At 39.8% G+C, this 16,242-nt stretch overlaps 1 protein-coding gene and 1 long non-coding RNA gene across 5 annotated transcripts in view; one reads left to right on the forward strand and one right to left on the reverse strand.

Moving 5' to 3' along the window:
* Nucleotides 1-16,242, reverse strand: part of itpr1b (inositol 1,4,5-trisphosphate receptor, type 1b) — an 89,566-nt gene that overhangs the window by 68,657 nt on the left and 4,667 nt on the right. For all 4 annotated transcript variants that reach the window (XM_053440409.1, XM_053440416.1, XM_053440400.1 and 1 more), the window contains exons 2-6: nucleotides 15,839-15,952; nucleotides 12,349-12,419; nucleotides 1,848-1,963; nucleotides 1,309-1,395; nucleotides 410-568 (exon numbers count right to left, since the gene is read on the reverse strand). In XM_053440409.1, the coding sequence (XP_053296384.1) occupies nucleotides 410-568; nucleotides 1,309-1,395; nucleotides 1,848-1,963; nucleotides 12,349-12,419; nucleotides 15,839-15,930 (525 nt within the window). In that variant the 5' untranslated portion in view covers nucleotides 15,931-15,952. The remainder of the gene's footprint in view (nucleotides 1-409; nucleotides 569-1,308; nucleotides 1,396-1,847; nucleotides 1,964-12,348; nucleotides 12,420-15,838; nucleotides 15,953-16,242) is intronic.
* Nucleotides 307-4,744, forward strand: LOC128456325 (uncharacterized). The gene is made up of 3 exons (XR_008341823.1): nucleotides 307-519; nucleotides 3,660-3,716; nucleotides 4,538-4,744. It is a non-coding gene; the product is annotated as an uncharacterized LOC128456325 (long non-coding RNA).

A 16,242-nucleotide genomic window follows, 5' to 3' on the forward strand; every position in this document is an offset into this window, starting at 1 on the left:
TTAGGGGTTAGATAACTGATGGATGGATCTTGTAAAATATCAGTGCAAGCATCTGATGACACTTTTCTTTAAAAAATATGGTCTTCATCTAAATGCCTTCTATACCAAACATTATTTGTGCAACTGATCCAGCAGCCTGCAAAGGAACAGTGGTGATAATAAGATGTTGTTGGCGTTTAACAAACAATACGGAGCTGCTGTTTCACATTCTCTTGCCTTGTTAGGAAGGTAATTCCACATACCGACCACACTCAAGCATCTGGAAATGCAAGTCTTGCTCCCCCTTGTCTTCCAACACCAAGCTATGTACCAGCATGTGACCCCTGTTTTCAAACCCTGTCTAAAAGAACATCCTTAATTTCTCCTGCTGTGCACACTTAAGTGGAATCCCACACCCCGCTCTACCCACACTGTCTCCCAGGGATCGGAGCTTGTAGAAGGGCTGGATGTAGAACCAGGATCCCTCGTTTCCCGCCGAGTCCAGAGTCACTCTCATGGCGTTCTTCTCCAGCAGAGCGGGTAGGCGCTTGTTCACCGTCAAGTATTTATTGCTTTTCAAGTGCAGCAACTGTTGGCAACAGAAGAAAATTCCACATATCTATCAACAGTGACACAATGCAGACAGAGGAAAGAGTTGCAGAGGCTGGAACAAACGAGAAAAGAAGGAAATATGTCACAGACTAGTCCAGCAGAGCCAGAGGGAACTCTGAAGTGATAATATACATCTTTTTGATATGTTTATCTCTCCTCTAAATGACTTAAGTACTTGAGATCTATCCAAAAGTGCTTTTAATGACCTCTGCTGTAGCTTCAACGATTCAATAAAAATGATGCATGTATATATAAATGTGCCTGTAATCATACTATATAAGGCCTACAGGCCCACAGATGACCAAACTAATTGCTCAATTTAATCCTACATCTTAAAATGCGATGTTACTGATGTTATACTGGATAAAGCTACTACAAGATGTTACTACATTTGGAGAGATAAAATGCATGTTTCAATTTATTTCATGCAGTATATTAATCGAAGGTGAGTCCTTTGCAACTATTCTACAAGGTATGTGTGTATCTTCCTTGTTCCCATCAAACTGCAGGAATGCTACAGTTGACCTGTGTGCTAACCATTCCTGAGCAATGAGCAAAACAGAAGATAAGACTTTGCAACAGGGGAGCTCACAGTGGGCCTTTGTGCTTCAGCAGTTATTTAAAACAGACTATCAAGCACACAGTGTCATATACATGGGGTTAAATGTTGCACCAGTTCTGTAAAAAAGCACTTATCTCATGGGTTCCTGAACGCACCTGAATGACATTTCCATACTGGATGATGCTTCCCAGCAGTTTGCGGTTTTCAGACTCATTCTGCTTCTTCTCCAGGTCAGCAGCGTGCTAACACGACAGCAGGATACAGAAATACTCAATAAAAACACACACAGCAATGTAGTCTTTCCACAGCATTCCTTCAATCACACATATCCATCCTCTATATCTATACAGCAGAGTATGCATTACTGAATTTACTGCTTCTTTCAACCACTTATACTGTTTACAAACACAACCAATTGACTTGTGACATGGTGTTTACTTTTATGGTTTTGGTCATTAGTATTTCCAATACACCGCATATTCTCCTACTTTCTTTTCACATTTAAGCATTTCTTACAATTCATAAACTTATTTGTAAATTTTGTTGTTTTTCTAATGTAAAAGCAGATCCAAATTTGTTGTGTGTGTATACATACTGGGCAAACAAATCTGATTCTGAATCAGACTTTAGTTGACAGATTCTCAACACAGCACTAGAGTATTGAATATTTTGGTAAGAATGATGTTAGTCTCACATGGAGCTTGGTCAGGAGGAGTGTGTCAGTGGTGCTGTTGCCTCCAGGTTTTGCCGCCTTCCAGAACTGTTTCTGTGCCGAGTATCTGTTCATAGGACACAGTTTGAAAAGGCAGTCTGCAGAAAGGAGACAAGAAAAGCGAAAAGTCAACACTCAACATATAATAATAACGCTTACATATGATAACTGCCTGGTGCAGCTGAAAAGACCACAGCCAAGTAAGGGGAATATTCATGTATTGCAATATACATCCTAATATTTGAATAACCTCATCCTCCATCAACCTGTTCAATATAACAGAGGGAATATAAGGATCTAATTCAAATATTGCTTTGCACCTTCATTTGTGTTTCTGTCAATGAATCCGTTTGAGGCGTTTTACTGCTAGCAAATTTAGCAAAGCTGCATTCAAACCAATTATTCAATGTCATTGAGAAAAGAAAAAAAAAGGTGGCTTATATGAAATAATTGGAGATAATATAATATTTGGGGCAGCATGGTAGAGCAGTTCTCTGTGTGGAGTTTTACATGTCTCTGGGGATTCCAGCTCCCTCCCACGGATTAGGGTTAGGTTGACTGGAGACTCTAAATTGACTGTAGGTGTGAATATGAGTGGAAATGGTTGTCTCTGTCTCAGCTCGACCTGCGACCCTCAAGAGAATAAGTGATGTAGATAATGGAGGGATGAAATATTTAGAAAAACATCTTTGAAGATTGGCGTCTCCACAAAACCATCTCACTACAACTAAATCCTCACACCTAATCTCACACATGCACATCTTAACAAACTGTTATTTTAGTCTTCACAGTTTTCTTTCTCAGCTGTCCAGCAATAAAATACTATACTAATGACATCCACCAGAATGACTGAACTGTGCACATATAGTCCATCTTCTGTGTGTAGTTCAACATTGTAGCTCTGAGAATCAGTGTAATTTAAGAAATCTGGATATGAATATAATAAAAGGTTTCCATAATTTGATCAGTAGTTACACACACATATGGTACTGCTATATGTTAACTGGAGCAGGGAAGCTGAGGAGCCAGGGTAAAAAATAAGCACCCTGGCAACATCCTCTGTTGAACATGCCTCCAACACAAGAGCACAGAGATTAGACCTCAAGGGGCACAGTGGGAGAAGGAGGACATGGACCAATTTGGAAAATGGGGCACTGGGAGAACATCTGTCTGAGCAAATGGGGTTAGGCAGGAGAGAGAAGAATAAATGAGGAACAAAACAACGTCCGATGGATGACAAACGAGGGGGGAACGCATGTAATGTATATATATCTATATATATATTTTTTTTTATATATATATATATATATATATATATCACAAAGCATAAATGTTCATAGTGTTTTAATGAAAACACAGATTTTATGGGTCAACATATTTATCAAGAACACAGAGAGGGACAAAGCTACTTGATCCATCCGGGAAAATACTATAAAGCCATTGCTAACAACTTGATGCTGCAGTGACAACATAAAGCTTTGTCTGAAGCACATTTCAATTGTTAACAGAGAAAGTGGTAATAAAGGCTGTGACTGGTTGAAGTACATTATAGTAACTGTCCTTCATTTTATCCATGTGTCCAAATTTAAGTGTCAAATGTTTGCATCATATTGTAAATGGTCTGTATGTGGGTCATTGACGCAACGCCTATATTTTCTGTCCGACTGGATTTTCTTCTGTTAAAAAAAGGTTTAAATACAGAAAGAAATACCATACATGTAGAACCTCTCCCGTATATGTACACACTTTAAATTTCCAAAAACCATTAGTTATTTCAATGTTTCTGTTTTTTAGAGTGTCAAATATAAAGCATCAAATCTTTTTGCCAAGGACCCATGGAAGCAGAAACAGGTTTGTAAACTCTCTCTCAAGTAAAAAAAAAAAAAGAAGCTGGTATGTAGTTTCCACATTTGGCTATCATGTGGTATGACCTCAAAAAAACTATGAATTTTTAGTTATTTCTAGAAATATATATATTTTGATTTTAAATTTCATAGTGACCTTTTGTGCTGACCTAGTTTGTTTTCTTTAGGTGGCCAATTCTGTGGCTGTAAATTTGGACTGAACTAGAAAATATCATGTGGTGCGACCAAATGTGGTGCGACCACTGCAGAGTGTTTTACATGATAGATAGATGTCCTAGATTGAGAGTTTTGGGGCTTTTTTATAATCAATTAATGATGTTTATACATCAAGTACTTATATTATAATGAAATATTTCTATGCGATGAGAGTATTTTTTTCCAATATTTCAGGAACAACAGTTTGTTACATTTTTGTACAATATCATGATTAATTACCACCCCAAAAATGTAACATGTAATTTCCTCTTGGTTATTAGTTATTTATTATTTATTAATGTGTTTATTTATTTATAACTGTTTACATTTATTTTACCTCGTGCCACTTCCAAGCAAAATAAAAAAACGCTCGCCATATGCAGCGGGTTAATTCTGACCCTGTAGCAAGAGCGTGGAACCTTGGTCAGAGAAGAGAAATGTCATTTAAAACATTTTTTAAATGAAAACTACAACTAAAGCAACATGAAGTAAATATTGCTCTTATGTGTTTTTCATTACTGGATGTAATGCATATTTGCATTAAAATGTTCCTCTATCCTTAGTCCAAAATAACTAGCTGATTTATGGCATGATATTACATATCTTTTTCAGCTACGAGAGAAATAAACTGCACGGGGAGATTCCATATGCCAAGTCAAGTGAGTTGACAGAGAGAGAGAAGAAGAAACAGAGAGAAATTGAGGGCTGCATCCAGAGCTTACAGAGAAAGTAAAAATATGGTAAACTCTGTGTTAGACCTTACGCCGCCATCTATGGAGAACATTCCACCAGTTCTGGTGGATGAAGATGAAGCACAAGAGCAGCCAGAAGATGCAAATACAACAAGCCCCACTTTCACATATCAAGTTGAATGATATGTGTGCTGTACTTAAATGTTCTTGATGAGATTTTTTTTTAAAAAAAAAAAGTTTATGAAATGTTTGTGTTCATAATTCTATGAACTTTATATAAAATCTGGTTTAAGTAATTTTTTTTATTGAATTTATGGTTTACTGATCTTTTTAAAAGATTCATATCACTTGGAGCGACCACTCATCATGTGATGTGACCAATAATACCAAGAAATTGTAAAAAAAAACGCACCACATGGAATTTTTTTAAGCCACAGCCAATTCATCAAGATAAAAAAAAAACTAAAATCAAATAATTTGAAATTTGTATATGATTTTATGTGAACACAACATTCCTAATGTTTGAATAATTATAATAGATTTTGTTTTTTTCATTGACCAATTTATAAATCGGCTTTCTCATCTTATTTACAGTCAAATTCACACACATTCATGTAGCGCTTCTATATGCAGCGCTTTCTCTATCACATATCATTTACTCATTAGAGGCCCAGCCAACAGGAGCAATTTGGGCTCAGTATCTTGCTCAAGGACATATCAAACCACCGACAATATTGGATATATTGTCCCGTATTCTTTATGCTATATATACTAAAAAACGACTCAAACTGTGCCTGTGTGTAGAGTCTTGGTCTGCTCTGACATTGGCCCAGTTTAAATTGAAAAACAAGACAGTACATCAGGTGTTTATCCTGTGACAGTAGATTTATAGCTGTAGTGTCACTTTTGGCCGCTTTTTCTTCTGATACTATCTGTATTTATTTAAACTCTGCCTTTATTTTGATCCCAACTATACTCCTGTAAAGTGTCATGACAGTTATGACACTATTTATCAGCCGCTCAGATCGGAGTGGAAGAAGCAGGGTTTGACGTGAGTAGCTACAGAACAGTACAATACAGACTTTTTAAATAGCTTAAGTGTGCTATTAATACTCAGTGGGGATGTTAGGATTTACTCTGGGTACACTTTGCCTATGCTGGCCTCAATAAGAGGAGACACTGCAGCCTGTGGTTGAATAAACTTTCCTGATACCTTTAAATTTAAAATAATTAAAAAAACACTTCAAGTCAATTGCAGAATTCTAAATGTGCAACTATGTAATCTGGACATTATGTCTGTCAGAAAAAGTCTTCATTTAAATAAGGGAATGGTGCAGCACATTTAGTTCAGTTACTGCCGCTCTGTGATGTGAAGCACAGCTTTGAATAGAATTTGAATAGCTCAGTTAGAAACAAATGAAGTAATTTCTCGGCATCGTCACCTGAACAGACAGCGGCCTCTTTAAATCTATGAAATATGGATTCTGAGTTTGTATTATCTATATCTAATAATATTATTATTGCTACTTTGGCCTGGTCACCCTCAAAAAGTGGATTTAAATCTGAAGGAAGTCAGAGGTTAAATTAAGTTTAAACAGTAAGTGGCACAAAGGGCAATGATTGCACAGCTGGTAGAGCGTATCACATAGCAGCAAGTTTGCAATTGAACCTTGATGCTAGCCTGGATGCCAGACGAACTTAGCCCCGCCCACAACAATTTGGTCGGGCAGTTCGGTCTGGAGTCGCTCCATTGGGAAAAAATTATGTCAATCAGATTGTCAGGGCGGGCTTTATACGATGATTGACAGATGATCAACGGTAACGTAATCAACCACGTCAGCACAGTGCCCTCGGGTTGAATTCGTTTTCAACAAACATGCCTGCCGCTGGCGAGCTGAGATGTGTAGATGCTGCCATTGAGTCTGTTTTAGAAGACATCGACAGCGCATTCATTTTGAAAGAGGAACACAGAACGTGGAGGCGACGCCAAAGCACCGCGCTAATCCCTATCGCCCCGGCGCTTGGCTGTTCACAACGGACGCTGAAGCGACGCTGAACCGCCGGGCAGCGCTAATAATATCACCCGTTGATCCAGTAGATCGCTGCACGGCTTTGTGCCGGTCACACCGGAGGCTGAAGCACCGCGCTGCGCCAAGGCTGCCTCGCGGTGCTTCAGCCTCCGGTGTGACCGGCACAAAGTTTTAACATGGGAGTGGATGGGAGCCAGCTGTTATTTAAGGCTTGGCGCTGCGCTGAAGCGTCCGGTGTGAACCCGGGTTAGTAAATAACTCACAATGCGTTGCTTAGCATACGTCACATACTACGTTGCTCTGATTGGTTGTAGGTCTATCCAATTGAGCGAAGAGGAATTTTACTTCCTGGTCAGTTGAAACACGCCCCATAATTTTTTCCCAATGGAGCGACTCCAGACCGAACTGCCCGACCAAAATGTTGTGGGCGGGGCTAAGTTCGTCTGGCATCCAGGCTACCTTGATGCATCAATCAAGCAAAACAATTAATACATATTTTACTGTGAGCCAGCAAAGTAAAATAGTGATAAACTAACTCGGGGTGTTCCTGGGATATCACATTCACTGAACAAACATATGTTTGACATGTCACAGTGACCTTTAACCACCAAAGTTTAATCAGGTCATCCATGAGTACCCTTAGGTTCCCTTTTACAATTCCACGTTCAGATCAGCATGCCATGTTTACTTTGTGTATAAGACTCAACTTACTATTTTCAGGGAACACTACAATTATAGCTGTGTGAGCAGTCCTGAGTTGATATGAAAATTATACCCTTGAATAAAACGTAATCTGACACATCTGATGACTCAGTTACTTCAAAAGGAAAAGAAAGATTTTTATAGTTTATTTTCAATCACCCCGCTCCACAATGTTACACCTTCCCTTCCAGGTTAACTACCAGGTTAACTGGACAAAGAAAATCCTTCTCTTCAACTCACTCCAAGATCATTGAAGATAAATCTTTATGCTTTGAAAAAGCTAGTGCATAATGACTGGAACTTCAAAATCAAGTCAACGGGGCACTCACTCACTTATTGGTCCTTTTCAGATCTATAAATAGCATCTGCCATTATAATAAGTCCTGAATGTGACTCCTGTGACCACTTGTGAATGGGTCTCACTTCCCTGCTCAATATGCAAATACACACGTATGATTGTGTCCACACAGACCAAATTATGTTGTTTTTACCCAGTTTGAGTTTACAATGCGGTATGTATGCGTTTGTGTGAGAGGACGAGAGAGACGGAGAGAGGGAGGGAGAGATCAGAGCCAGGAGCGGCCAAGCCAATCATTGTGCTGCACATATAGCTTTACTGTTTTTACTCAACGGAGAAAAAGTAACTGAAAATCAATATGTAGTGGCCAGTGCTGATATTTTGAGGCGTTGGTTACAAATAATCTTGACACTGAGAAATGTAAAAATACATTTGGTTCATTGTGAAAGTGTAGCAGGTCAAAGAGGTCTGCTGAGTAGGCAGCCCTGCATATGGCCCAGTAAGAATTTGCATTCACGCAGTGATAAGAATGTGACCCAGGCGTCCCACACCAAGGTGCATCCATTCATGTACTGAGAGCTGTCCACCTGTGATTGGATCACTCAGGACAGATGACATCCAACAATGTTCGAGACGAAAGAAAATCAAAACAACTTTTTTTATTCCATTAATACTACGATCCTCCCCTTGACCTACTACAGGATAAGGCATAATATGTATTGTGTAGAGCTGGAAGATCATGGTCATCAGTGTTATCAAAATGTGCTTAAAATGCTCAGATGTAATTGAAATAAAATAATTATTAAAATAAAAAGAATATAGCACCATATGAAATTTGCAACATTAAAACAGATAAAGAAGAAATGTCAGACTATCATGATAATGCTTAAAATGGCAAATACAGCAGCATTTTCCAATGTCCAGTTCCCTCTGACATCGAAGTCGACCAACGAAAACACAAAACATTTGCCGATGCTAGCTGCGCCTGTGTCTTGGAGACTTGCCATCTTACTAACCATCAGGAGTTTTACCTCAGTAAACAGTGAAACCAGTAACTGTTTCAACCCCAGTATTGAAACCTTGGCTGATGGTTACCTGAACCTACACACCGTAAATGAGTGAATCATGACATGCATTACAAATTAAGATAGAAGATAGGACAGAAAACAGTAAAAAAAAAAATCTAGAAATTTCTCATTTCCTTTTTTAGATGAAGTTTGGAGAGAATGTTTTTGGGACAACCTGAGACCAAAGGATCCGATGTCCCTGCACATCAGACACATACGTGTCACAACCTGTTCAATACTTAAAATGATACAGGAAGCTGAAACAAAGCGACAATAGAGCTTAAAAAACAAAAAGACATTGTCTCTGTGACATCAATCTTGTGCTGTCAGGTTAGATTGTGTAATTAGCCCTTAGGACTTAATACCAGGTTTCAGTCATGGGCCTGATGCTCTTTCTGGCACTGTGCCTGACAGAAACCATCCATCCTGTCATTCAGGAACAGAAACAAAAACTCCTCATAAATTTGATAAAAGCATGTTAGTTCAAATGACTGTGTGAATATTCTGCCCTGTGGTTGAACTGCCCCCCCTAGCTCATCCTGTTGTTTCATGCTGCGTGTTACAGAAGCTGTGTTTCACAAACACTTGTAATGAGGATTTTACGATCTTGGGTTCAGTTCACTTGTTCATGCAAACTTATACTGAATGAATATAATGTATAGGGCATATACAGGGGGATGACAAACTAAATAGAAAACCTCCATAAATAAGTGGAGGAACAAAATGAAAGTGGATGATGCCACACAGGGGCACTGGAAGGATTAAGCCACTAACATGCAGTCAGGCTCTGTGGTGTGGATGAAAGTGCTGAGCAGGTGAATGCTTTTATTTTATCAGGATGATGATGAGCCTATGTCACAGAGCTCATCTGGCTGGTGTTTCAATAGGAGCTGTAAGTTACTGTACGTGTTTCATTATAGATCTGATGAAAAGTCATCAGTAAATAAGGTTAGAAATGAGTGGTTTGCTGCTCACGCTGGACGACAGTGATGCTCGTGCATTAGAGCGAAACTCTAGGAAAAAATGAAGAGTGACTGGAAACGATGATCAGACTGCCAAGAAGTCACAGAGCGGGATGTTATGATGAGGGCCGTCAGTTGAAATACCAACATTAACATTCTACTACCTATACTTAAAAAAATATACACAATACCACTTTTGATACCGAAAAGAAACGAAAACAGGTCCCAAAATGCTGTGCACTATTGTTCATGTAATGTATTTTCTTTGAAGCAATACATTTATTCAATTAATAAATGATTACAAGGTATGGATGTACACAAAAAGGCAGTGGCCAGACCAGGTTGTAAAAAGCCACAGGTTGTGGATCAGTTGATTTTTCTAGTTTAGGTTGATTGTAGATTTGCTTCAGTATTCCTCAAAACTACTATGATATTGAAAACTGATCGATGCATTAGAGCTTTTGACAGCCCTAGTAGGGCAGCAGTTCATTAACCCTTCATTATAGAGATGAAGGCACGTTTGAGAGTTCAGAGATATAAAGAGAAGAGGGGAAAACGTTATATGGTCAGATGAGTCATTCGTCACCATATCCTTGACATTAAGTGCATATGTGGCGCACACTATGAGAACTACATGAACCCAGTGAAAGGATCCGGTTATACAATGGGACTATTTTTGCATGGTTCGGGTTCACTTTAGAGCAAAGGGTCAGTGCAGATGTTTCCTTGAAAGGATCATTTTGACCTGTGTGACCTTTTTTTAAACGTTTCGATCCTAATGGAAGGGGTCAGAAAGGCAGTGCCTCCATCCATAGGGCACGAGGGGCGACTAAAGTTTAACATGAGTTTAACAATGATCTGAATCATGTAGTATTAGCAGTCACTAGACCTTCACCAGGTTTAATCTGTTAGCTCTCCACCACCATCATAATCCAAACAATGGAATATCTTTATGTCAAGATTCACTGAGGCTGTCCTGGTGTCATGTGTCTTGATATAGTTTTTACTTCCGTTTTTCAAGACAAGAGCTAGTCAGATGCGGATATACATCCCACTGACATAAATAAACTACGATTTCTTTTCTGGCTTGCTATAATAACAACATTTTACTCATTATATGCATCTTCAGTCATGAATGGCTTCATGCCGCTGAATTAAGATACAGAGATGTGATTCGGGAAGTGACTGAAAAGTGACATGATATAAAAAATTCAGACATCTACAGTCAGTGAGTGTGGTATTACCGAAGGATGACACAAGAGAGCATCAGTTAGTATTCTCAATTTGGAAGGAACACGAAGAACGTTGTTGGGAGTGAGATGGGCAATTGTGCCGTTTCACTCTTAATTAATTTACTTAAGACTTCACCAGGAAAAGTGCCAAGACATCTAGAAATATATTTGTGAGGACATGGCAGGCAATTTGAAAGCCCACTTAATGGCAACTAATAATATCCCCTTCTAAGATGACTTTCCGTTTCTGTGAACCTCCAGCATGACATGGTTGAATTTGCCATAAAAACTGCAAATGTATGGTTGCATCCTGTTAGGAGTCAAACAGGCCAGTGCTGGTTGTATAATGAGGCCAACTCTTTTCTTAGACCTTTCCTTGGCAAAGTGAGCATAACTGAATGCAACCACACCCAAAGGGACTGTTACTAAACAGACATTGATTTATGTTGTGTCGCGTTAAGGTGACATTTACCGCCACATATAGATTTTTGTTTGCATTTTAAAAAAGAGGGTGGCACAGTGGTTAACACTGTCGCAACTGTCCCGGAGTTTTCATGTTCTCCCTGTGCCTTTGGGGGGTTTTCTCTTGGTACCGGCTTCCTCCCCCAGTCCGAAAACATTCAGATTGGGGTTAGGTCGATTGGACCCTCTAGATTAAACGTTAGTGTCAATGCAAGTTTGAATGTTGTTTGTCTCTATATGTTGGCCCCGCAATAAGCTGGCTACCTATCCAGGGTGAAACCCGCCTCATGCCCGATGTCTATCCAGGGCTCAAGCTGCCTGCGACACTCAAAGGATAAGCAGTTTTGATAACATATGGATTTTTAAAAAGGGTAAAATCTTATTACCTTCTCTAAAGAGGCCATGCAGGAGAATCAGGAGATATCATGCCATGTTAGTACGTTGGTGGGCCGTCAAAATTCTCCATAACATTTTTACCGCCCATTTGCCTCTCTGCCTGTCATTCAGGGTGTTAATGAGAGCGTACTGGGACTGATCCAACAGCGTGTGAAACCAACATGAGGACAGAGTGGACAGATTTACATATATCTGCTTCACCACAAACTATGTCCAAACAACTTAACAGAGACTCAGTATAAGCCATGAGCAAAAACCAAGAAACACAATATGTGCAGCCCCAAAAGCAAACTAAACAACGTTATACTCATTCAACAGCATATTGAAAAGCCTGACACAAACCAGTGCCTCTTCCGTGTCCCTCCATAAACTTGGTTGGTTTGGATACTTTTATCAAATAGTGATAGAATCAATATGTGCATTAGGTGTCTGAGTCATCCTGTCTTCCATATTCCTACAGCCTTTATTTAATGTAATCTTAATTTAACCAGAAGAGCATGTGATAGGCAACAATGATCAATCCTTACTTGTAAAAACATCAAGGTATCATTGAGTAAGATACAAGAGATATGGAGTCCTTACCTCTGAATTTCTTAGGTGGGTTGTTGAGGTCACCTGTGTCGGGTTGTACCACACAACGGTCATCCACAAGCCTGAGGACACAGCCAACATTAACATGAGTCAATTACACAAACACAGACATCTTAAATGTACTCTAGTCCAAACCTCAATGCACATACTCAAAGATTACATTTTCCATCCGTAGACAAACAGTAAAACATGGTATCACCAACAGGCCTAACGTTTATGCTATTGAGCGTAATAATTTAGTCAATAGAAATTAACACACAAATTTGTATTATCTTGCAGCTCGTACACCCAAAATCGAACAGTTGTCCAAAATCTAATTTGATCTAATGAATTGTTGAATGGCTGCAATCCATTTAGATGTGTCAGCTCCAGGGTGCTGTTATTGTGAAGACTCACTGGCCCGACTTACTGGAACAATTCAATGGAATGAAGCCACTGTTGATTGTATTGGCAGCAAACATTAGGTGGAGACATGGGGAGTTCAAAGTGTGTAAAATATCATACAGCCTGAACGGACTGCGTCCTTTTCTTAGTCAGTCATAGATGTAAACATATTCACGTATCGTATTGTATACATTTATGTAGCGATTTCTATTTCTGGCCGTCAAATCACTTTACACTACAAGTCAGATCTACTACTGCGCTTTCCTGTCGCACATTCACATTCAGACTGTGATGGAGCAGCCGTCGGGGCAATCAGGGTTCCGTCTCTTGTCCACTATTGCAACAGGACTGGAGAAGCCATGGATTGAACCACGAACCATCGAGTTAGTTGCCGACCTGCTCCTGACCCATAAAGCTTTGTCTGAAGCTTAAAAATGTATAGCGCAATAATTAAAACTGCTTTAAATAACAGAGCATTATGAAAGGAAATCGATATGAACTTTTGATTAAACGAATGACAAAAAAGATGTATGAACTGGGCCACTAGTGATAACTTGCACTCCAGATTGTAACACAGTTTTTTCTGATGAAAGTAACCTCATTATTCTTCAATTCTTCTCTTCTCTCATTATTTTGGTGAAACACTGGCAAAATCATAGACATGCAGGAATTGCAGGGAAACACCTGGGAATACTGTGAGATAGTAGCTCAGCACAAATAGAATACTTCAGTAGGATGCTAAGGCCAGTCCAGTCAGTTTGCACCTTTTTATAGCTCATGCAGTACACACTGCACCGCAGCAGCACTGTCTCGATAAAAGAAGACGAACGAGAATCACACAGGGTGTGTGATTCTCGTTCTCATAGCCTTGATCAAACTGATGCACTGGTTGGCCCTCTTCCAATAAGAGTGATCGTTATCCAAGGTCAAGAAAAAGGCCACCCCGTGCATTCTGGGTGATGGCTTCACGTGTGTTTTCCAGTCTCCGAGCATCAAGATGCCGGATGCCAGTCTCTCTGAGCTCGCAGCAGTGGTCCAGGTGCTTGCAGCATCTCTCAGGGGTCACATTCAGTATGCTGACAGCAATAGCAACACCTAATAGAGTAATGCTATTTATAGTTATGCCTGCTAAGCTGTTTTTAGTGTGTGTGTGTGTGTGTGTGTGTGTGTGTGTGTGTGTGGTGATGGAGAGGGGGGGGGGGGGGGGGTAATTTGGTAGATTTATTATCGTAAAAATTGACAAATGAGCTCTGTCATGCGGGCACTGGCAGACTTCAAAGGCTTTGTTGCCATGGCGGGTGACGCACAAGACTAAACTGTGAAAGCATGGTTTGTGAGAGGTGGGAAGGAGGAGAGCTCAGCACGGCCTCTGGAAAGTGGCAAACTGAATAGTGACACGGCAAGAGGAGGATGATTGCTGCACTTAAAAAGGGGAAGAGGAGGAGGAGGAGGAAGAGGAGACTACACAGATGCTGTTCTTATTTCCACCTTGGTAGAGAAAAAAACAAACGCCATGGGGTGGAAAATAGAGAGGTAGCCAAGGAGAGACAGGCTGGGGTACAGTAATCTAATATGAGATATGCTGTCAGATGTTCTGGAAAAAGACATTCACATCAGTGATCACCTTATTTTCTTCCTCTGGTCTTTTGTTTTCTATGTGACCGTAAACAGTGCATCCAAATTGGCTCAATTTGCACATAATGAGACTAACTTTTAACTCGCTATTAGGGAGGAGGGGGAGATGTCAAGTGTTTAAACGAATGGTGCTTAGCATGTAGCAGGAAGAGACAAGGGGTAATTTAAGGCCAGACTAGCAACCACTTCTAAAATAAAACAGCCTTCGTCTTCCCATTCATAATATGTAGCAGACGCCGTTTTTCAAAGTGATTCACAACGCTGCTCCTCTTAGGGGGACATGGAAGTTTGCCTGCAATCAGTCCTCACATTGAGTAGCTGACCACAGACCAAGACCTACCAGTATATTAAAGGGTAATTATCTTTGTGAATAGACGATCAAGTTGAATCTGGTTCTCTGTACAGGCCTGTGTTTAAAGATTTCTAATAAATTGTTTTTTGTACAGCCCATATTTTGCTAAATCAAAATTAGCCTCATAGAGCTTAACGAGGTGCAGCATTCTCTGCCCTTAACCCTCGATTAAAGAGGCAGAAAAACAACCATCAAAAACACCAGACGCATTACAGGAGAAAAAAACACAGAAACCCAAAAGAGAGCCACATGTGAGGGATCCCTCTCCAAGGACAGACAGAAGTGCAACAGATGTAGCGTGTAACAGAGCACGTCAACAAAATAACAATATTTAAAACATTTGTGTCTAAAATGTGTCAATGTTTAAACTATTTATACATAAGAAAAAGTGTGATAGAGTTGAAAGGGGCTGTAATGATAAGAGTAATGATCGGGGTATTGTCAGTAATGGTAGTATATGTGGGCAGGCTCCAGGCTTGTAAGGCAGTGGAAAGGGAACTTCATATATTCAGCTACAAGCTGTATTAAATATACTTCTCTTACAATAAAATACATCAAGTCACTTTTATTTATGTTGCCCAAATTCACAATAAAAGGCACCCTCTTATATTTACTTATACCTGGTTTTTCAGTGTTTAAGTTAGCGAGGTCTTCATCTGCTCAGGTGAATCTCTGCGTAACTCAATAGGAGTCAAAGTTTTCCAAAGAGGTTTAGATTAAATCAACTTAATTTTTCTGAGACCTTGTTTCCTCTGTTTCACTGATATCATGCGACTTATTATTCATCACAAAAAGTGGACAAACAAATGGGCGATGATTATGTTGACAATAACTGCAACCAAGCAAACAGAGGCATTATATCAATCCACTACGTGACACTACTCCTTTCACAAAACCACCTCTTTGGCTTAAAGCAGCAACCACGTAACTGTTACAAGTGTTTATTTGGTAGCCTGTGCTGTGTTATAGTTGTGCATCATGTGCTTTTGGACAACACTGACTGAGGCTCCATCCATCTAGCAGCCTCATCTGAAACTGTTAGCAAGTTCAGGATGGAAAGCAGTCATAGAGGAAAGCTCACAACAACCCTGGTAAGAAAAGTAGACTCACCCTAAAGTGCTAATAAATCCACTGGTGGAACCCTCTGCATACAGGGAACAAATGTCCCCAATATGGAGGAAACTGGACATCTTGTCCGACATGCTTGCTCAGTTTGGACGACACCTGCGAAAGAGGAACAGCACAGGTCATTAAATGCATCGTGACAAATAGCACCATTATGGATCATCTGAAACGATTAGGGACAATTCACAGATAAGATTTAACTGTACAAGTCATTTTAACTGAAGTTGTTGTGCATCATTTCACGGGTTGTGTCTTTAAAAGGTTGTAAACAGCTGTTTTTTTCTCGTGCGAACATTGTTAACAGTAGCCGTCATGATCAACCGCTGTTTATGTTAATGATATCGATTTGGTTAGGGATGGACTTTGTGGTGATTGGGGCTTCGACCATC

The sequence above is a fragment of the Pleuronectes platessa genome, chromosome 2 (genome assembly GCF_947347685.1).
Source record: "Pleuronectes platessa chromosome 2, fPlePla1.1, whole genome shotgun sequence".
Lineage (NCBI taxonomy): Eukaryota > Metazoa > Chordata > Actinopteri > Pleuronectiformes > Pleuronectidae > Pleuronectes > Pleuronectes platessa.